Source organism: Mauremys reevesii, linkage group 9 (assembly GCF_016161935.1).
Source record: "Mauremys reevesii isolate NIE-2019 linkage group 9, ASM1616193v1, whole genome shotgun sequence".
Classification (NCBI taxonomy): Eukaryota; Metazoa; Chordata; order Testudines; family Geoemydidae; genus Mauremys; species Mauremys reevesii.
In genome coordinates this window covers 21005796-21028010 of record NC_052631.1, presented here as the reverse complement: position 1 = coordinate 21028010, position 22215 = coordinate 21005796, and the positions used below count along the sequence as shown (strand labels likewise).

Here is a 22215-nt window from a genome sequence, read left to right as displayed (position 1 = left end):
TTGGTCTGAAGGTGCAGATCCTCCTGCAGGGTGGGGACTGTAGAAGAGGTACCTCAAAGATTGAGAGGGAAGGGGTTTTACTCCCAATATTTCCTAATCCCAAAGGCCAACGGGGGCCTTTGCCCCATCCTGGACATGCATCGCTTCAACGGGTTATTTCAAGAAACTGAGGTTTTGTGTGGTCTCCCTGGCCTCTATTATCTCCTTCCTGGATCCAGGGGACTGGTACACCACCCTTGATTTAAAGGACACTTACTTTCACATTTCCATCTTCTGTGGCCACAGACGATTCCTCAGGTTTATTGTAAACCAAACTCATTACCAATCCACAATTCTTCCATTTGGCATATCAGCAGTCCTCCCCCGGCCTAGGTTTTTAGGAAATGCAAGTGATGGTAGCTGCCTTCCTCAGAAGGTGAGGCATTCAAGTCTACCCATACCTCAACGACTGGCTGATCATAGGTCATTCAGAGGCTCAAATAGAGAATAGCATCAACCTGGTCCAAGCCACCTTCAGAGCACTGGCATGCTGATCAAACTAGCAAAAGTCAACTCTCATTCCAGTTCAGATAATAGCGTTTATTGGGGCATTGCTTGACTGAACCCAGTCCAGGGCCTTCGTTCCAAAGGCATGATTCCAGACTGTCTGACTTGATATTCAAGGTCATGGCTCACCCAATCACAACAGCCCAGATTTGCTTCAGGTTGCTGGGACACATGACTACATGCCCTTATGTGGTCCAGCATGCAAGGCTGCGCCTGAGGCTCCTGCAGATTGGTTAGCTTCAGTGTACTCTCTGAAATAGACACCACTTGGACTCAGTGCTTACTGTTCCAGCCCCAGTCGTTCCCTTCATTGAATAGCGAAAGGATCCCTGGTCGGTAATGGCAGGCATTCCCTTTGTCATTCTCCTCCGTCCCCCCAGCCATCAGTGTCCCCAGTGTCTGACGCATCAGACCTAGGTTGGGGAGACCACCTCAGTTGCCTCAGAGCTCAGAGCAATCCACTTGGCTTACCAAGTCTTCCTTCCCCACATCACAGGCAAGGTAGTTCAAGTGCTATGGACAACATCATGGTCATGTTCTACATCAATAAGCAGTGGGGAGCATGCTCCTCTGTCAGGAGGCCATCCATTTATGGGAATTCTGCATGAAGTACTCCATCCACCTTGAGGCTTCACATCTTCCAGAAGCCCAGAACACCCTGGCAGATCAAGCAGATCCTTCTCCTCTCACCATGAGTGGTCCCTTCACCCAGAGGTCACCAGATTAATTTTCCAAAGGTCAGGATGTGCGCAGGTAGACCTGTTCATGACCAAGCAGAAGAGGAAATGCCATCAGTTTTACTTTGTGGGCACATCCTAGGCTCCTTTTTCAATGCCTTTCTGCTTCCATGGATGGAGCTCCTATTCTATATATTTCCTCCAGTTCCTCTATGTCACACGGTTCTTCTGAAAATCAAGCGGGACAAGAGAATCAAGGGGAGAATTATTCTTATAGCCCCGCCATGGCCACGCCAACACTGGTTCGGTATGGTGCTAGACTTATCAGTAGCACTACTGCTACGATTCCACCGGGACCTGATTTTGCAAGACCCCGGCCATTTACTCCACTCAAGCCTGAAGTTCCTTCACCTGACATGGCTGAACCCAGAGAAGCAAGTCTGTTCAGACCAAGTTTGACAGATCTAGCTGGGTAGGAGGAAGCCATCCACTAGGGCTACCTACCTTGCTAAGTGGGCAGTAGGTCAGTTTTCTCTCTTAAGATGACAATTCGCTTTCTTAAAGGGATGGAGAGACTTTACCCTCAGGTTCACAATCCAATTCCTCCATGCGACTTAAACCTGGTCCTATTGAAACTCGCAGGCCTTCCCTTTGAACTGCTACTGTTGTACCCTCTGCTGCTTCTTTCCTGGAAGGTCGCCTTCCTGGTAACGATTACCTCAGACAGAAGGATCTCTGAAATCAGGACCCTTACATCACACCACCATACACGGTGTTCTTTAAGGACAAGGTCCCACTGTACCCACATCTGGCCTTCCTGCTATTAGGAACCAGGCCATTTTCCTGTCTTCTTCCTGAAGCCTAACAAGAATTCAGAAGAGTAGCAGCTTCACTCATTGGGTGTTAGGCATGCCCTCACCTTGCCATTGAGAAGACTAAACCATTCTGCAGATCCACATAACTCTTTGTGGCAGCAGCAGAGAGGATGAAAGGCCTACCTGTTTCAGCCCAAAGAATCTCATCCTGGATAACCTCTTGTATTGGACATGCTATGAAAGGTGAATGTCCCACCTCTGGCCATCTTGACCGTTCACTTCATGAGAGCTCAGGCCTCTTCAGTAGTATTTCTGGCCAGAGGTTATCCACAATGAGATTCTCTGGGCTGAAACCAGCCTTTCATCGTCTCTGCTGTTGCCACAAAGAGTTTTACTTCAAAAGTAAAATTGAAGAAAAAAGCATGACCTCACATTCATATGAATTCATTTACACCTAACACAATTTTATTGGTCTGCTAAACTCAGGGTTGTGAGTTCAATCCTTGAGGGGGCCATTTGGGGATTGGTCCTGCTTTGAGCAGGAGGTTGGATTACATGATCTCCTGAGGTCCCTTCCAACCCTAATAATCTATGATTCTATGATTCTAAATACAATTTTTCATGTGTGTCAAATACACTTGTTCTCATTAAAGGCTAAGTCGATACAAAATTTTGGAGTTGTGAAACATCTGGTTTTCTTTTTTAACCTGAGAAACTACTTAATACATAAGCCTTCTTTCTCAAACCACCAAACAGAAATTTACCCAGAGCTTGAGAAACAACTTATTAGGTCCTAAACAAACATGAAAATTTTTAAGCCAAAGGGTAACTTTAAAAACAAACAAACAAACAAAACCACCCCTTCTAGATAATTTCTTTATTCTCAGCCTAAATGTAAATTCAGAAAGTTTATTAAAACACTGTTATTGTTGTAGCTGTGTTGGTCCAAGAATATTAGCGAGACAAGGTGTGTGAAGTAATAACTTCTGTTGATGAGACAAGCTTTCGAACTTACAGAGGTCTTCTTCAGGTCTGGGAAATGTACTCAGACAGAATGTCTATGGTGCAGTTTAAAACCCATGGCTGGCCTATGCCAGCTGACTCAGGCTAAGGGGTTGTTGCAGGGTCCTAGAGCCCAGGTTTCAGCCTGAACCCAAACATCTGCACCACAATTAAACAGCTCCATAGCTTGAGCCCTATGAGCCCAAGTCAGCTAGCACAGGCCAGCTGCAGGTTTTTACTTACAGTGTAGACATACCCAGAGTGTCAAACTAAATACCAGGTGGAACAAGTTGTTTAGCATAAGTTGTGAATGCATATTTCAAGGGATTGTTCAAGGTAAAGTGACCCATTAACTTCACCTTGAATGGTCCCTTGAAATGTGTTAACTACTTGTGCTTTTCCACCTTGTACTTAGTTGTGATGCTCTGATTACATTTCCCAGACCTGAAGAAGAGTTCTGTATAAGCTCAAAAGTTTGTCTCTCTCTCTCTCTCTCCCTCCCTCCAACAGAAGGCGATCCCATAAAGGATATTATTACCTCACCCAATTTGTCTCTGTTAAAACATTGTTCATTTGTTTTAGTCATTGCCTCCCAAACAGTTGCTATAGTATTGCCACATTAACATATAATGGGACTAGACAAAATTTGAAAACTACTTTGAGAACTTTTTAAATTTTGAGAAAATAATTTGTGAAAATGAACGTGCAGGAAAAAATGGTAAGATAACTTACGTTATATCAGTCACCTAATAGTTCCTACTGCAGCTAACCTTGCAAAATAGTATTCACTGTATTAACCTGACTTTACACAGCTTTCCTGAAACATTCACTTATTCAGCTGACATTTTCCAAGGTTGGTCTCTGTTCAGAGTTAAACTTCTCCCATGCCTGTATGTTTGAGTAAAAATTCTTGAGTTTATCTAAAAGTTACCATTTATTTTCTATTTGTAAGGCGCTAAACTTGAATCTTAATATGGATGTGGTCCTCATTGAGGATTACTAACATTTTTTTGGTTGGACAGGGAGGTAGAAATTAAGTGACTAAAAAAACATGTCTAAACATGATTGGTACCATGTGCTAAGAATTAGACAAACAGTGACATCGTACCATCTTTCTTCTTGCTCAGCTGTCAGACATGAGGTTGGTGATTGATCCAGAGAAGGGGGTTGGCGGGGGAGGGTGGTGCTCTCAAATGGTGCTAGTATAGCTTCCATAAAGGATGTTTTTATTGAACATTGAAATGCACGCAGTAAAATGATTCCCCAAAAATTCTTAACTATGGGAAGAAGAAAAATAATAATGTTTCTAATATACTGCTGCATTGTACAATATTCTGCAAGTTTTAGAAATTTTAGACATTTATTTCAGCTGCAAAGAAATAACCCTTATGTAAACAAACAGAAATTTATCTCCAAACAAGCAGTGGCAAAGATCGAAACACTATTTCATCTCAGTGAAGTTTGAACTTCAAAGCATATTTGGGATTACTTAAATGCTGACATTAAGCTCTGGAAATCAACAATCTAGATGTAATTTTAAGTTTGTACAACTGTTTGCACTTCTTGATTTTAATTTAAGATTTCAGTGCCATCATTAATTAACTCAAATTGCACATATACTATATTTTCTATTTGTTTTTCTGCTTAAGGCTGGGATTTTCCAAGAAGCCTAAATGAATTCGGCATCCAGCTCCCTTAGACCCCTGGGAAAATGCCAACCTAAATATGTAGCTTCTCTTAAAACTGTGTCAGAAAGTACACATTATAAAGTACAATGTATTTTTCCATTTAATTTTAGAAGTAGCTGTTTGAATAAAGAATACATTTCCATTCATTGTTTACTCAACGTTAAACGCTTGCTATCTCTGATATCTTATGGTTGATGATTTTACTCTTTATTAACTTTTGTTACACAATCATTAATATAAGCATGCCTGAACTTTAAATACATTAGACTGCTTCTGAGATTTTCAGACATGAATATTTTCTATTAACCTTTTTTAACAATTGTTAGAAAGAGAATGAGCTTGTAAAACTTGGCAGAGAGGAAATGGACACTAAGAACCTTGTTCGAGAGCTGCGCCAGAAGGTAGAAGAAGCAAAAAGTTCTTTGGCAATAAATCGCAGTCGAGGAAAGGTTCTTGATGCTCTACTTCAGCAGAAGAAATCTGGAAAAATTCCTGGAATATATGGAAGACTGGTAAAGTTTAAGAATTAATGTATCATTAACAAACAGGCTTTTATACTTTACAGGTGTCATTACTCTTATTGGAATTGTCCTAAGTAAATGAACCATACAATATAATATTTTGCACTCCTATATGGACTTATATCCAAGGATCTCAAAGCATTTTACCCATTTATGTAAGCCTATTACAATTCCCATTTAACAAACAGGGAGTCCAGCTCAAAGACTGTGACCCTGGGAGAATCTCTCACTGAAGAAGTGAAAAAGCCAGTAGCAGAACTCCAAACTCCTAGTCCTTTCTGTCAACTATTAAACAAAACTCACTACAACAAAGTTAGGAATCTTACAAACTCTTGGTAATTTATATGTTTAACTTGTTAAAATTAATTGCTTGGACTCATTCTTGTGTCAAAATCCACACAATACAGAAGGCTGAGGGTTTTCAGGAAACCAATTACAAATTCTTGATTCTCTGGTCCAATTTACAATTGACTCAGCATAAGGGCAGCCTTTGATCTGCTCTAACCAAAGCCACTTGCTTATGATAGAACCCACTGTGGCCTGGCCATGCCCTCTTCCTGCCCCACCACGATAGCCCCATACTTTGAAAGTTGCAATGGGGGGGTGGGGCGGACAGTGCTCAAACAGTACATTGTAATTCATTGTGTTAGCAATTACAAAACAATCTGATGGAACAGACTTCTTAAAGCCATTTTAAAATAATGGCAGAAATATTTCTAACATGTAGAACTGACATTGAAAATTCATCTGATAACTGTAGTAAAAGACACCACCCCTCATCATGTGTTGGCAGAGATGTCAATACCGGGGGAGAGGAAATCAGGTAGTAAATTTTCCATTAGCCCATATATTCAAACCACTGTAGAGATAATATGAGCCATGTAACTCTCATTTGAGGATTATCGTCTCTATTTCAGAAATGGTAAAACTGAGGCAAGTTAAATAGTTCTCAAGTCATATAGAAGGTGTTGGAGCAGTGATTAAATACTAATACCTAGCTCTTATATAGTGCCTTTACCTGCAGATCTTAAAGCACTTTGAACCATAAGGTGCCACAGGATTCTTTGCTGCTTCTACAGAACCAGACTAACACGGCTACCCCTCTGATACTTGACATCATTATCCCCAGTTCACAGATGGGGAAATGAAGGCACAAAGGTAAACTGATTTGCCCAAGGTCACCCAGCAGGCCAGTGCAGAACAGGGAATGGAACCCAGATCTCCCAAATCCAAGACAGTGCTCTGTCCACTAGGCCACACTGACTCACTAAAACTTTAGTCTGATACTCCATGCTAAATTATCTTTTTGTCTGGAGCATAAATCATTACTCCTTTAATTAATCAGATGTCTGTACATTGTTTTTAACACAAAAACTGCTATATAGGTACTAAGTATTTGCACTACCATACCTTAATAGTGTGCACATTAGAAATGTGTAAATAGTGATCTCTATAGCACAGATGACATTGTGAGTTCTGAATAAAGGTTAACTTTCTACATTTCACAAATATTCTGAACTCTGAAAACTGGATGAGAAAATGATGTCAGGTATACATGAAATTCATACATTTCAGGTTGTGTTAACATGTTTTTTGTCTTCTCTCTATTAGTACCTAGAAAAGATGGGTATCACTGTTAATTACCATACTGATCAACATAACTGCCTCTCTGCTTTATATGTCAATTACTAGGGAGACTTGGGAGCTATTGATGAAAAGTATGACGTTGCTATCTCGTCATCTTGCGGTGCCTTAGACTACATTGTTGTAGATACAATTGATACAGCTCAGGAATGTGTGAATTTTTTGAAGAGTCAAGGAATTGGAGTTGCCACATTTATAGCCTTGGACAAAGTAAGTATTGGTTTTCTGGAAATAAGTTAGACTTTTGACTCCCCCCTATATTATAGGCCATTCTGAACAAATATCTTATTGTATATGCTAATATAATCAGTCTCTTGGGTTTTTTATCTTGCAAGTGAGCAGACATCTCTTTGGTAACATTATTTAATTGGTAACTGGCATTCTGAGGAATGTGGCAACAGTATAGTACTAGGGAACTACTGGTTACACTCAGGCATTAGTTCACCTTAGAGTGTTAAAATGTTGTTCTAACTTATTCTGAGATTCCTTTTCTTCCATATAGATGAGAGTATGGGAAAAAAGTATGAATAAAATTCAGACTCCAGAAAACACTCCCCGTCTCTTTGACGTGGTGAAAGTAAAAGATGAGAAGATTCGCCATGCCTTTTACTTTGCATTACGTGATACTCTAGTAGCCAATAACTTGGATCAGGCTATCAGAGTAGCATTCCAAAAGGACAAAAGATGGAGAGTTGTAACTTTGCAAGGACAGATCGTAGAACAGTCAGGTATTTAAAAATACCTAACTAAATTTATATCTTCACAGTTTTATTGTTGGATAGCAAATTGAAATTAGCTTGCTAACTTCTTTTCCCTGTCCTACTTTAGGAACAATGAGTGGAGGTGGACATAACGTAATGAAGGGTAGAATGGGATCCTCCGTCGTGGTTGAAATTTCAGAAGAAGAGGTTAGTTCATAATTGCACATAGAAAAGTGTTTCTTGAAAATTCCTCTCTGATATTTACACTGCCTGATTTTATTTAGACCATTTATATATAAATATTGTGCAGAGGAAATCAATTTTGTTTAAATATTACTTATCAATCAATGCTATAGCTTTCTAGAAAAGACTAAATAAACCTGATACTGTTAATGAGATTTGTATTAGAGTATTTCAAACCACATTGATAGTTGCATAATGTACTTTAACTTTATAAGAATTTTGTTCTCTCTCATTCCACTGTTACCCTGTGTTTATAGATGTTACACCAACGTTATGTGCATGTGTATATGTGACACGTGTCTGCTTATTGGTAGATTATTAGTCTTCACGTTTAATAGCTAGGAAATTGATTGAAAGAAGAAACTAGTGCAGGGAAGGACTGAAAATAAGGAACTGTTGTGCAGGAAAACAGTCAATATTGCCTTGGGAGCAGGGGCGGCTCTAGGGATTTTGCCGCCCCAAGCACGGCAGGCAGGCTGCCTCCGGCGGTTTGCCTGTGGAGGGTCCGCTGGTCCCGCGGCTTCGGCCTGTGGGATGTCCTCCAAAGCCGCGGGACCAGCGGACCCTCCACAGGCACACCTGCAGGAGGTCCACCAAAGCCGTTGACCCTCCGCAGGCAAGCTGCCGGAGGCAGCCTGCCTGCCACCCTCACGGCGCCGGCAGAGCGCCCCCCACGGCTTGCCGCCCCAAGCGCACACTTGGCGTGCTGGGGCCTGGAGCTGCCCCTGCTTGGGAGGCCACACAGGAGCTTAAATTTTTTAGGTTTACATTCTAATTTTGCAACACAGATTGTTCAAGATTTCTGCAGTCCACAAAAAGACCAACCAGACTAACTTCACTACCAGGCAAATCGGTTGAAACTATAGTAAAGAACAGAATTATCAGATATGTAGATGAACACAATATGTTGGGGAAAAGTCAACAAGGCTTTTGTAAAGGGAAATTATGCCTCATCATTCTATTAGAATTCACTGAGGATGTCAACAAACGTGGACTACGGGTATCTAGTGGATATAGTGTACTTGGACTTTGACAATGTCCCTGACTAAAGGCTGTTAAGCAAAGTAAGTAGTCATGGGATAAGAGGGAAGGTCCTCTCGTGGATCAGTAACTGGTTAGAAAATAGGAAACAAAGGGGGGTGTCAAGGTTTCCTCCCCATTGTGAACTTTAGGGTACAGAAGTGGGGACCTGCATGAAGACCCCTAAATTTATTTCTACTGGCTTAGGTTAAAATCTCCCCTATTCCTTGGATTAAGTAATGCTGCCACCACCAAGTGATTTAAACAAACAATTAGGGAGGGCCTCTTGGAGCCCTACCTTCCCCAAATATCCTGCCAAGCCCCTACACCCCCTTTCCTGGGGAGGCTTGAGAATAATATACTCAAAAATTGGTACAGGTGAACACAGACCCAAACCCTTGGATCTTAAAACGATGAAAAAACAATCACGTTCTTAGAAGAAGAATTTTAATTAAATAAAAGGTAAAAGAATTACCTCTGTAAAATCGGGATGGTAAGTACTTTACAGAATAATAAAAGACTCAAGAACATAGAGGATCTCCCCTCTAGGCAAAACCTTAACGTTACAAATCCAGGGTTTAAACCTCCCTTTAGACAAGGAAAACCACAAGCCAAAAATAAAAGTAAGCTAACACATTTCCTTATTATTACTTACTAATTCTAATTGAGTTGGATTGCTTGCCTTCTTGATCTGTCTCCGGCAAGCACACAGAACAGACAGACAAAGAACAAACAAAACAAAGCCTTTTTCCCCCTCCCCAGATTTGAAAGTATCTTGTCTCCTTATTGGTCCTTTTGGTCAGGTGCCAGCTAGGTTACCTGAGCTTCTTAACCCTTCACAGGTAAAAGGATTTTGTGCCTCTGGCCAGGAGGGATTTTATAGTACTGTATACAGAAAGGTGGTTACCCTTCCCTTTATATTTATGACAGGGAGCAATAATGGTCAGTTTTCACAGTGAAGAGAGGTAAGAATGGGGGGTCTGTACTGGGACCAGTGCTGTTCAACTTGTGGAAAAAGGGGTAAACCGTGAGGTGGCAAAGTTTGCAGATGATACAAAATTATTCAAGATAGCTAAGTCCAAAGCAGACTGCAAAGAATTACAAGGGGATCTCTCAAAATGAATGACTGGCAACAAAATAGCAGATGAAATTCAATTTGATAAATGCAATATAATGCACATTGTAAAACATAATACCAACTATACATACAATATGATGGGGTCTAAATTAGCTGTTACTCAAGAAAGAGTCATCTTGGATGGTTCTCTGAAAACATCTGCTCAATGTGCAGCGGCAGTCAAAAAAGCTAACAGAAAAAAAGCATTAGGAAAGAGATAATAAGGCAAAATATAATGCAACTGTACAAGTTCCTGGTATGCCCCCATCTCAAAAAAAAATGATCAGAATAGGAAAAAGTACAGAGAAGGGCAACAACAATTATTAAGGGTATGAGAAGAGATTAAAAATATTGGGACCATTCATCTTAGAACGACTACTTAAGGGGGGATCTGATAGAGGTCTATAAAATCATGAATAGTATGGATAAAATGAATAGGGAAATGTTATTTACTTCTTCATAACACATGAACCAGGGGAAATTAATAGGCAGCAGGTTTAAAACAAACATAAGGAAGTACTTCTTCACACAATGTACAGTTACCTGTGGAATTCGAAGCCAGGGGATGTGAAGGCCAAAAATATAACTGGTTTCAAAAAAGAATTAGACAAGTTCATGGAAGATAGATCCATCAATTGCTATTAGCCAAGATAATCAGGGATGCAACCCTATGTTTTGGGTGACCCTAAGCCTCTCACTGTCAAACACTGGGACTGGACCACGGGATGGATCACTCGATAATTGCCCTGCTCAGTTCACTCCCTCTTGAGTATCTGGCACTGACCACTGTCGAAAGACAAGATACTAGGCTAGATAAACCATTGATCTGAACCAGTATGGCTTACTAAGAGCAACCCAAAAGACAAAGATCCCCAGGAACTAGATTTATTTGAAAGAAAGATCTATTCATCAACATTACTGCAAATAAGGCCTGGTAATTAACAATTTGTAACTGTAAAATTACCTTCCTTTCTAACTAAACTCCCACAAGACTTAATAGCGGAGTTGAAAAGCACCATTTCAGAGGATCAGCTAGTAGCGAAAACACTGCTATAGGCAGCCATGGATGCATCAGACATGGAGACTTGATCTATGACCATTGTAGTAACTATGTGCAGAGTTTTGTGACTGCAGGCCTCTGGCATTCTGAGAGAAGTGTAAAGTCAACTGAGGATTTACCCTTCAAAGGCACAGATTTATTTAGCGCACACATGCATGGCTGATGCACTGCACTCCCTTAACTATTCCAGGGTTACACTCCATTGTTGCATCCAGTGAAGTGGGTTTTAGCCCACAAAAGTTTATACCCAAATAAATTTGTTAGTCTCTAAGGTGCTATACACCTTATTCTTTTTGCTGATACAGACTAAGGCCTAGTCTACACTACGAGTTTATATCGAATTTAGCAGCGTTAAATCGCATTAACCCTGCACCCGTCCACACAATGAAGCTCTTTATATCGATATAAAGGGCTTGTAATATCGATATCTGTACTCCTTCCCAACGAGGGGAGTAGCGCTGAAATCAGTATTGCCATTTCGGATTAGGGTTAGTGTGGCTGCAATTTGACGGTATTGGCCTCTGGGCGCTATCCCACAGTGCACCATTGTGACCGCTCTGGACAGCAATCTGAACTCGGATGCACTGGCCAGGTAGACAGGAAAAGCCCCGCAAACTTTTGAATTTCATTTCCTGTTTGCCCAGCGTGGAGCGCTGATCAGCACAGGTGACCATGCAGTCCCAGAATCAAAAAAGAGCTCCAGCATGGACCGTATGGGAGATACTGAAGCTGATCTCTGTATGGTGACATAGCCCAGGTGTATCACCCTGGCAGAAACCCCTTGGACCTTGTAGTGACAATCCCGGCCCAGGTCTTGGACTCCCTGCTCTGGTGGCTCAATTGGCAGGTAGTTTGCCAATACCCTTCGCTGCACTGCAACGTACCCTGACGCTGGTAACAGACGCATCAGACCTTGGCTGGGGAGCACACTTGAGGAACCCTATGGACGCAGGGCTTGTGGTCCAGGGACGAAATGTCGCTCCATATCAACATAAAGGAGCTCAGGGCGGTTCACCTAGACTGCCAGACCTTTCACACTACTTCAGAAGGGCACAGCGTGACAGTTCTGACAGACAACGCTACCGCCATGTTTTACATAAACAAGCAGGGTGGAGCCCATTCCTCTCCCCTTTGCCACGAGGAGCTTCTCCTGTGGGACTTTTGTATAGCCTGCTCAGTGCAACTGGTAGTGTCATACCTTCCGGGGGAACGAAACAAGCTGGCAGACCGCCTCAGCAGCTCGTATCAAATGCACGAATGGACGATGAGATCGGATGTCCTGCAATCGATCTTCCGGAGGTGGGGATTTCCCCAAATGGACCTCTTTGCCACCAAAGACAACAGCCAATGCCCTCAGTTTTCTTCTTTCCAAAACCACAGCCCGGGCTCGGTGGCAGATACATTCACTATTCCGTGGGGTGGAAGCCTGAAGTACGCTTTCCCACCACTCTCGCTCATTCACAGAGTCCTCCTCAAGGTCCGCAGGGAGAAAGCGGTGATGATTCTCATTGCACCAGCTTGGCCACACCAGCACTGGTTTACGACCTTGCTGGAACTGTCAGTGACTATCCCAATTGCCCTGCTCCTGCACCGAGATCTCATCACGCAGGACAGCGGATCCCTGTTCCACCCGAACCTGCAATCTCTGCATTTCATGGCATGGAATCTCTGTGGTTGAACGCTGTGAAGAGTCAGTGCTCCCTTCAGATTCGTCAAATTCTTCTCGGTAGTAGGAAGCCTTCTACTAGGATGATATATCTCGCCAAGTGGAAGAGGTTTGCCTGCTGGTGTGAACCAAAGCTCATTCAGCCTCTTCAGACCTCTGTCCCAGTCATACTGGAATACCTGCTGCACCTCAAACATCAAGTCCTCACCCACTCCTCAATTAGAGTACATCTGGCTGCCATTTCAGCGTTCCACCCGGGGGAGTCTGGGCATTCTGTGTTTTCCAGCCCCATAGTAGCCCGGTTCCTCAAAGGGCTGGAGAGGGTGTTTCCCTATTTGCACCTGCTGGTCCCTCCATGGAACCTTAACCTGGTCCTGACCAAGCTCATGGGACCCCTTTTCGAGCCCCTAGCCTCTGACTCTTTCAAGCACCTAGCCTAGAAGGTGGCGTATTTGGTTGCCATTACGTCTGCAAGGAGGGTATCAGAACTGAGGGCTTTCACTTTGGAACCCCCGTATACAGTTTTTTATAAAGATAAGATGCAGCTTAGGCCAAACCCTAAATTCCTCCCTAAAGTAGTTTTGCAATTTCACATGGAACAGGACATTTGTTTGCCAGTATTCTTTCCCAAACCACACACGGACCTGAGTCACCGCAGCCTGCATACTCTAGATGTCCATAGGGCCCTGGTGTTCCACCTGGAGTGAACTAGACCTTTCCACAAGTCGACACAGTTGCTCATCGCCTTAGCAGAGAGAATGAAAGGTCTCCCTGTGTCGACACAGCGAATATCATCATGGATTGCATCTGCGCATGTTACGAGCTCGCCAAGGTGCCAGCCCAGATGATCACTGCTCACTCGACCAGGGCTCAAGCGTCCTTGGCGGCTTTCCTGGCGCAGGTTCCGCTGCAGGAGATCTGTAAAGCAGCCACCTGGTCATTGGTGCACACATTCACAGCCCACTACGCGGTCCATCATCAGGCCAGAGAGGACGCAGCGGACATGAACAATGACTCGAAGAAGAAAAAATGGTTACCTATCCTTTTGTAACTGTTGTTCTTCGAGATGTGTTGTTCATGTCCATTACACTTCCCACCCTCCTTCCCCTCTGTTGGAGTCACTAGCAAGAAGGAACTGAGGGAGGGTCAGGTCGGCAGGGGTATATATGCACCAGCACGGAAGGGAAAAAGTCTCCGACGTCCGTGCACACGCACGCCTAATGTGTAATGGACATGAACAACACATCTTCAAGAACAACAGTTACGAAAGGGTAGGTAACCGTTTTTTTCAGACTGTCTAAACATGATATCAGAACTGAGGGCTGATACTGCATCAAGATGTGAGGTCATTAAGTGTAACAGTCTGGATTTTGGCTGGTTGCGGCGTACTAGCAGAAACAAGAGATGCAAGTATAAGAGGTTCTTCTACAAAGTAAAAAACTCTCTACAAGGAAGACTTATTCTGTATTCAAAATATTTCAGTTTAGGCTGTCCAACGCAACCTGGATCGCTTGAAGGCCCCTACACCCAACATTCTTGACTACAGTTTGGATTCACATTCTATTACATCACAGTCCACCTTGGAACATTATCGGTATGCCACTCTCCCTTGTTGTCATGTTCATTTTTTTCTCACCTCTCTATCTAGATTTCTAAAAGCGTTGCTACACATTCACCCCCTAGTGATAGGAGAACCTCGGACATGGGATCTCAGTATTGTCCTTACAAGCCTTATGGAGTCCCCCCTTTGAGCTTCTTTCTGAATGTTATTTATACCGCTTTACTCTCAAGGCAGACTTTTTAGTTGCCATTACATCAGCCAGAAAGGTCAGAAAACTATAAGCTCTTGGGACTAACCTTTACTCAACATTCCACAGAAATGAAGTGGTGTTGACATCATCCCAAATTTATTCCTAAAGTTGTGTCAGACTTTCATTGGAACCAATTTATTTATTCACCCGTCTCCTTTCCAAAACTCCATTCCTTCCCAGGAGATAAACTCCACATCTTGGACATTTCAAGTTCTTTGTTATATTACATTGATTGGACATAGTCTTTCAGACTGTCTGTTTGTATTTCTTTTGCTGTCTCTGGTGCTTCTATGGGTCAAATGTCTCCTCTCCAAGATTATCAAAATTGATATACAGTACATAGCACATACATCATATGGTTGATGTATCTCTCCCTCCAAATATTAAAGATCGCTCCACTAGAGTATACTTTACATCTTCTCCATGCTTCAGGAACATCCCCATATCTGAAATTTGCAAGGCAGCTATGTGGAGTAATCCCTTTACTTTTAAACACTTACCCATTCGACCTGGCCACAAGATCAGATGCCAATTTTGGTATGGTGGAAGGGTTTAGTCAGTGGTAGTCAGGATTCCTCAGTCCTACCTTTCTGGTGGACACTACTGATCAATCACTTAGGCCTGGTCTACACTGGGGGGGGCGGGGGGGGGTTCGATCTAAGGTACGCAACTTCAACTACGCGAATAGCGTAGCTGAAGTCGAAGTACCTTAGTTCGAATTACTTACCCATCCTCACGGCGCGGGATCGACGTCCGCGGCTCCCCCGTCGACTCCTCTAGTGTCACCTATTTATAACCTTCCTCCCTGCCCCAAACATTCTGCCAAGAAGTCTTCTTCAGTTTCCTCTTCTCTTACTATTCTGTCTCCTCTTTTGCTGTCTGAATCTCTGTCTCCTCAGCAATAATCTTTCTTGTTTGTTCTTCCCTGAACTTTTGTCCCAGGTTTTCTGTTTCTTTTGTTTTTAGGAAATTATAATTTTTTCTGGGGTCTGGGTCTTGTTGTGTTGTACATCTCAGTTTAAAGAGGTGGTGCTATATAAATGATTTTTGTAATCAATAACTTTTATATAACATTTATATTTATAGGCCAATAAAATGGAATCTCAGCTGCAAAAGGATTCCATAAAAGCAATGCAGTATCAAGAAGAGAAAGTGCAACTTGAAGAAGCCATAGTAAAATTGCGTGTGTGTGTCCAGGAAATGAGAAACACTTTAGAAAAGTATACTGCGAGTATCCAGGTAAATATGTTTATTACTGAGAGGTGCTAAGTATCCTCATAGTTAAGGCTGAAAGTAGATTGCCATTACATTAACTTTGACAGCTCCTACACCCCTGGCTAACATGAAAAGTCTTTCATTCTTAGTACGTGTTCTAACAGTCTTCTATTTTGTAGAGTTTATCAGAACAAGAAGTTCACTTGAAAGTCCAGGTTAAAGAACTTGAGGCTAATGTAATTGCTGCTGCTCCTGACAAAAACAAACAGAAACAGCTAGAAAAAACCCTGAATACTTTCAAAAAAGGTATGTTTTATTTTAGTTCTAGATGCAAACTATAGTGAAGTCCACTTACCAATGTCGACTGGGGTGAATTTTATACCTTGTTTTGTTCAGATTGGCCAACAATATCAAAAAAACTTTGAGGCACATTCTCTTATCCCAGTGCTGTTTTACAGGAATACTTTTAAGTAAAGTCCTTTTCTTACTTACTGTTTTCTTACTGTTACTTTCAGTTGTTCATTTTCACATCTAATTTAGGATCTTTACCACCAAAAACTGTGTTGTAGGTAACTTATTTAAATGGTTGAAACATAATTTGTGTTGTATTTTTGCTAATATTTCTTAATAATGTTGAGGTTTATTAATCCAAAAATTAATATGAAAAAGTCAAATCTTTTTTGTTGTTGTTTTTTAATTTAATTCAGCTGCACGACACTTTATATGATTGATGTTGTACACACCATCACAAGCAATTCAGATCATAGTTTTTGGCAAGCAAACTATGCCTCAACCCTGGGCAATAGTGACTCAAAAAGTTAGAAAAATTATGGTTTTGTACAGAACTTGATAAAGAATTGCCTTAATCACAATCACTGGACTTTATTCTTTGTTTTTGTATAGACCTATTCACTATAAAATACATACAAATTATATAGTTTTGCTATTTATGAAGAAATGTGTATCTTAAAATACAGGAGTCTTTAATTGCCTTCATTTTTCCAGTTGAAGAAACAAAACAGTAAGCATGATTATTTTCATGTAATCTTTTGTTTTTGGTATAAAATAAGGAGTATGTGGTAAAAAATTGACAGTTCTTCTTTTAATATTTTTTTCTTTCATGATGCTGCCTTCACAGAACCATACTCTAGGAGACACATGGCTGTCCAGATGGCCACAGTACTTTTTTTGAGCAGTATTGGTAGCAAGGGCGCATGCACACATTTTTGTATCCATATATTCTACTGACGGAGGATAGAAATACCCCACCTCTAACTATCTCTCAGTTCTTTTTCTTCTGCCAGTTGGTGTAGACATGAAAACTTGCCTCCTCTCCCTTGCACAGAATGACTAGCTTGTTTTTCTCCTAAGTAGCTAATAAAAGTTTGTTATAGAATTAGGGGAAGATTTTCAAAAAATTGATAAATTCTCAGAATGGTGAGGGGTAAGAAGTGGTGTCTCCCAAGGGTCAGTCCTGGGACCAATCCTATTCAACTTATTCATAAATGATCTGGAGAAAGGGGTAAAAAGTGAGGTGGCAAAGTTTGCAGATGATACTAAACTGCTCAAGACCAAAGCAGACTGTGAAGAACTTCAAAAAGATCTCACAAAGCTAAGTGATTGGGCAACAAAATGGCAAATGAAATTTAATGTGGATAAATGTAAAGTAATGCACATTGGAAGAAATAACCCCACCTATATATACAATATGATGGAGGCTAATTTAGCTACAACGAATCAGGAAAAAGATCTTGAAGTCATCGTGGATAGTTCTCTGAAAACGTTCATGCAGTGTGCAGCAGCGGTCAAAAAAGTAAACAGGATGTTAGGAATCATTAAAAAGGGGATAGAAAATAAGACGGAGAGTATCTTATTGCCCTTATATAAATCCATGGTACACCCACATCTTGAATACTGCATACCAATGTGGTCTCCTCATCTCAAAAAAGATGTACTGGCAGTAGAAAAGGTTCAGAGAAGGGCAACTAAAATGATTAGGGTTTGGAACGGGTCTCATATGAGGAGAGATTAAAGAGGCTAGGACTTTTTTAGCTTGGAAAAGAGGAGACTAAGGGGGGGGATATGATAGAGGTATATAAAATGATGAGTGATGTAGAGAAAGTAAATAAGGAAACGTTATTTACTTGTTCCCATAATACAAGAACTAGGGGCCACCAAATGAAATTAATGGGCAGCAGGTTTAAAACAAATAAAAGGAAGTTCTTCTTCACACAGCACACAGTCAGCTTGTAGAACTCTTTACCTGAGGAGGTTGTGAAGGCTAGGACTATAACAGCATTTAAAAGGGAACTGGGTAAATTCATGGAGGTTAAGTCCATTAATGGCTATTAGCCAGGATGGATAAGGAATGGTGTCCCTAGCCTCTGTTTGTCAGAGGGTGGAGATGGATGGCAGGAGAGAGATCACTTGATCATTGCCTGTTGGGTTCACTCCCTCTGGGGCACCTGGCATTGGCCACTGTTGGTAGACAGGATACTGGGCTAGATGGACCTTTGGTCTGACCCAGTACGGCCATTCTTATGATACCCTAAAATTAGGCTCCTAAGTCGGCACTTAAATAAGAGGTCTGATTTTCAAAAGTGCTTAGTACCTTAGAGCTCCCATTGAAATCTAAGTGAAAACTGCTCTGGAGATTCTCTCAGGTCAGAGGCCTTGAACCAGTATGCCATGATATTGGACCTTTTCTTTAAAACTACAAAATTGTGATTAGCAACAGCTAAGATTTATTTGGCTGCAATCTCAGCATGTCACACTGTTTTGAAAGAGGTCTCTTGATATTTATTTGTCCACCCTTTTGTGAAGAGTTCTTTAAAGGTCTTATAAATCTGTACCCTTCTGCTCATGAACTGTTTGGTCCCCAACATCTGAATTTGTTTTTGAATAGGCTTACAAAAGAGCCCTTTCAGTCTCTCGGATCTTGCTCTCTTATCACTTTCTGCACTGTCACTTTCTTAGCCATTACTTTGGATAGGGGAGTCTTGTATCTGGATGCACTATTGGCAGGTTTTTTTTAATAAGAGCAAAGCTGCTCCTGGGCCTGGCCCCACATTTGTAACAAAGATCGTTTCTGGTTTTTATTTCAATCACTGTCTCCACTGATATCTTTACAAAGCCACAATCATCCTGGAGAAAGTGGCGTTACACACCTGGATAGTAAGAGAGCTTTTGGCTACTGATTAGAATTCTTAAACTCTTAACAGATTATCATTGTGACCTCTGGAAAAAACTAAGGGGCAGCCAGCTTGGCCAAAGGATATCTAACTGGTTGAGGCTTTGTATTTAATCCTGCCAGAAGAGCTAGTTGATTTAGAACAGTGGTTAGCTATCCTGGGAACCATAGCTACAGAAGCTTAGAATAGGCCAGGGTATGATGCATAACCAGAGGAGTTAAGGGAAGGGGGGTCAGTGCTACAGTTGCTGTAAGTATGTATGGAAGTCAAGGGTGGAGTTCTGTATAGAAATTATAGATGCCAGAAGGAGCTGGTGAGCTTTCTTGGCTGAAAATTAGGTTGGTAGTTTGATGAAAGCCTAAAGCTGGCTATGGACTCTGGCCACATGGGAGAGCAGTTAGTAAAAGTGGAACGGCTCAGGAGATGTACCATTTCTTTCAGCTGAGTTAAACTCCTTTTTTGGTAGGGGTTGTATTTTTATTAAAAACTTAATATTTTTTGGACATAGATGGCTTTATTTTCAACACACAATTCTGTGGTATCTAAATATGGGCTGTCGATGTTCAAAAAAAGTTTAAATATATGAAAAACTACTGAATAAGGGCTAATTATTAGTTCTTTCAGTGCTAGCCTCTTCCAAACTTTGACAGTCAAATGAATGCAGAAGATAATACTTATGGTATTGTCTAGAAGGTTATTGACAAGGGTTTTATGTAGCCACATAATGCATCCAAGGACAGTGATGCAGTAATGGATTGTGGCTAGGTCTACATTAGAAACTTTTGCCAGTATAGTAATGTCTGCTAGAGGTGTGACCTTTTGTGACATTTCTACAGGGGCATAAGTGTTTTTGGCTTATGTACATTATTTTGTTCAGGGAACTGGTATAAGCCATACTGGCAAAAGCACTTTTTTGACTATATAACCTATGTCTACATGAGGAGGGCTTGCTTGTATAGGTATGTTGGCAAACCTCTAATTTAGTCTTAGCGTGTTTGTTTAACACTGAAAATAATAGTTCTGTTAACTGATTGAAATTTAAATTCAGTTCTCCTGTTAAAAATATTAAACTGCTATCATTTTTGTTTAACCATCTAATTCACAAATTTTTGTATTGACAGATTATGAGAGTGTTGCTGAAAAGGCTAGTAAAGTGGAAAGTGAAGTTAAAAGATTACATAATCTCATAATTGAGATCAATAATCATAAACTTAAAGCTCAGCAAGACAAACTTGATAAGATAAACAAGGAAATAGATGAATGTGCTTCTGCTATTACTAAAGCCCAGGTGGCAATCAAGACTGCAGACAGGTAAACACTCTTATGTGTTCAAGTTAACACATCAGCACTGAGACTGTAGTGATGATATGCTTTTATCTTGGTCACTTCAAAAACATGAATCCCTTGTTCCTAAGGTTTGTCAGCTTAGGGGTCATGACCACCTTCTCTTTCTTTTAGAGGGAAGGGAGTTGGGAGGGACACACTTTCTCTCTTCTAACATGCGGCTGATTGTGATAGAGAAAAGAGCGATAACCACTACCCTAACAAATAGGTTAGTAGTATTACTGATGTTATAGAAAGAAAAACTGAGGTGTAGAGGTTAAGTCAACTGCCTGTGCTGTGGTCTCATGAGTGAGTCATTTTTAGTGTCAATTAGAATCAGATTCTCTGCTTCCCTGTCTAGTGTTTAGTTTATGGCAAATATTTTAATGCATTCACTGGGAATACAAAAACATCCTTCCAACTGCAGCTGAGTTTTATAAACTCTTCACCAGCTTTTTAAATCTATATTAATGATGGTAATTCACCATTTGAGTAGATGTGACTAGTGTCATTGGTGTCTGCAGCACACTCATTAACCAACAGGTCCTTGACTAAAACCTCTTTGAATTCAAAATATTAATGTCTCCCAGCTGTAGTCCTTATACCAAACATGGCTGCCTCACAGGAAAAAAGAAACGTAATTTTTGTACATTGTTACAACAATGACTTTTTCGTTATCTGATAGAAATGGCAACCTCAGTTGATTTTCTATAATCATTTGCCCATAATGAACAAATGTACAAAATGTTAAGATGCAAGTTCAAAATGGCACTTGAACAACTGAAATCTGAAAAGGCTGATCTTTTGGTGACCTCTGCCAGAAAAAAACTGGGGATATGTTATATACTCAGCAATCCATAACAAATGCATACACCAAATGTCAAGATTCTAACTCAGTGAGAACACAAATTAAGTAATCCTATTACAAGCATCTGTTGTAGGTATGGATTCAGGAAGGAAGACCCCATTTATTATAGTATTTCCCAGGGATAAAAATTGGAGTGTAAATAATAAAGTAATCCTTACCTGTTCATGATTACATATAGTGTACATATTTTCTCTGTAAACCAGACTAATTGTGCGCTCCAGACCTTTAAACGTTTACCATAATTGTAAGTTAATAAGCAAACCTCTTAAATACCTATTTTATTCAGAAATCTGAAAAAATCAGAAGAATCTGTCCTTCGAACTGAGAAGGAAATTGGAGATAATGAAAAGGAAATGAAAGATCTAACAGAAGAGTTAACAACATTGGAAGAAAAAGCTACTGAAGTTATGAATAACTGCAAACAAGCTGAAGTAGGTGTAATATTGGTTCTTCGTGCTTCTTCCAAAAGGATGTACTTCACAGGACTAAACTTTCTACAGGCAGAGATTATGGATAAGGAGACTTGCAATCTTACCAGAGTTTTGTGGCAAGCAGACTTTCACTAAGTGCTAGTGAATTTTCTTAGCCATTGGCATCTAAGGTCTAGGCACAACATTACCAAAAGGGGTTGCAAGTTTAGCAAAAAGTGTATTCATGAAAAGGCTATCTAAGCCTCAGATTTGATCATCTTCAAAAAATTTTGGGAAATGTCTCTTACCTTATAAAAAGTCTTCCACTCTTCTTTTTACCCTCCAAAAATCCAGTCAAGCATAAAATAAAAGAGGAGGGCCGTGAGGCCTAGAGTGCCTTGTGCTCTTTATTGCAGAACCAACATGAAAGCAGATGTTAAATATTTTGCCCTACTGACCCAGTTTTCAGGCAGGTTTTAAATTTAGAATTTTTTACCTCCAAGTTACCTTGATCCATTCTTCTGAGGTTAACCAATAAAATTTACAAGAATGCTGATCTGAGGTGCTTAAAGCAGAATTCTTAGTTTCAAATTGCACCTAAAAACTAAGCAGGCTGCCTTAATGGGAGAAAACACATGCAAACAAGAAATCAAGATGGGGAAACGGTGCTCTTGGTTTGTTTAAGGGTAACCTAGAA

General features: G+C 40.9%; 1 protein-coding gene across 7 annotated transcripts in view; it reads left to right on the top strand.

Moving 5' to 3' along the window:
• The window catches only part of SMC4 (structural maintenance of chromosomes 4), a 126630-nt gene that overhangs the window by 85060 nt on the left and 19355 nt on the right, over positions 1-22215 (top strand). For all 7 annotated transcript variants that reach the window (XM_039489302.1, XM_039489306.1, XM_039489303.1 and 4 more), the window contains 8 exons: positions 5055-5240; positions 6942-7103; positions 7396-7621; positions 7722-7801; positions 15598-15750; positions 15906-16032; positions 20039-20228; positions 21395-21539. In XM_039489302.1, coding sequence (XP_039345236.1) covers positions 5055-5240; positions 6942-7103; positions 7396-7621; positions 7722-7801; positions 15598-15750; positions 15906-16032; positions 20039-20228; positions 21395-21539 — 1269 coding nt within the window. The remainder of the gene's footprint in view (positions 1-5054; positions 5241-6941; positions 7104-7395; positions 7622-7721; positions 7802-15597; positions 15751-15905; positions 16033-20038; positions 20229-21394; positions 21540-22215) is intronic.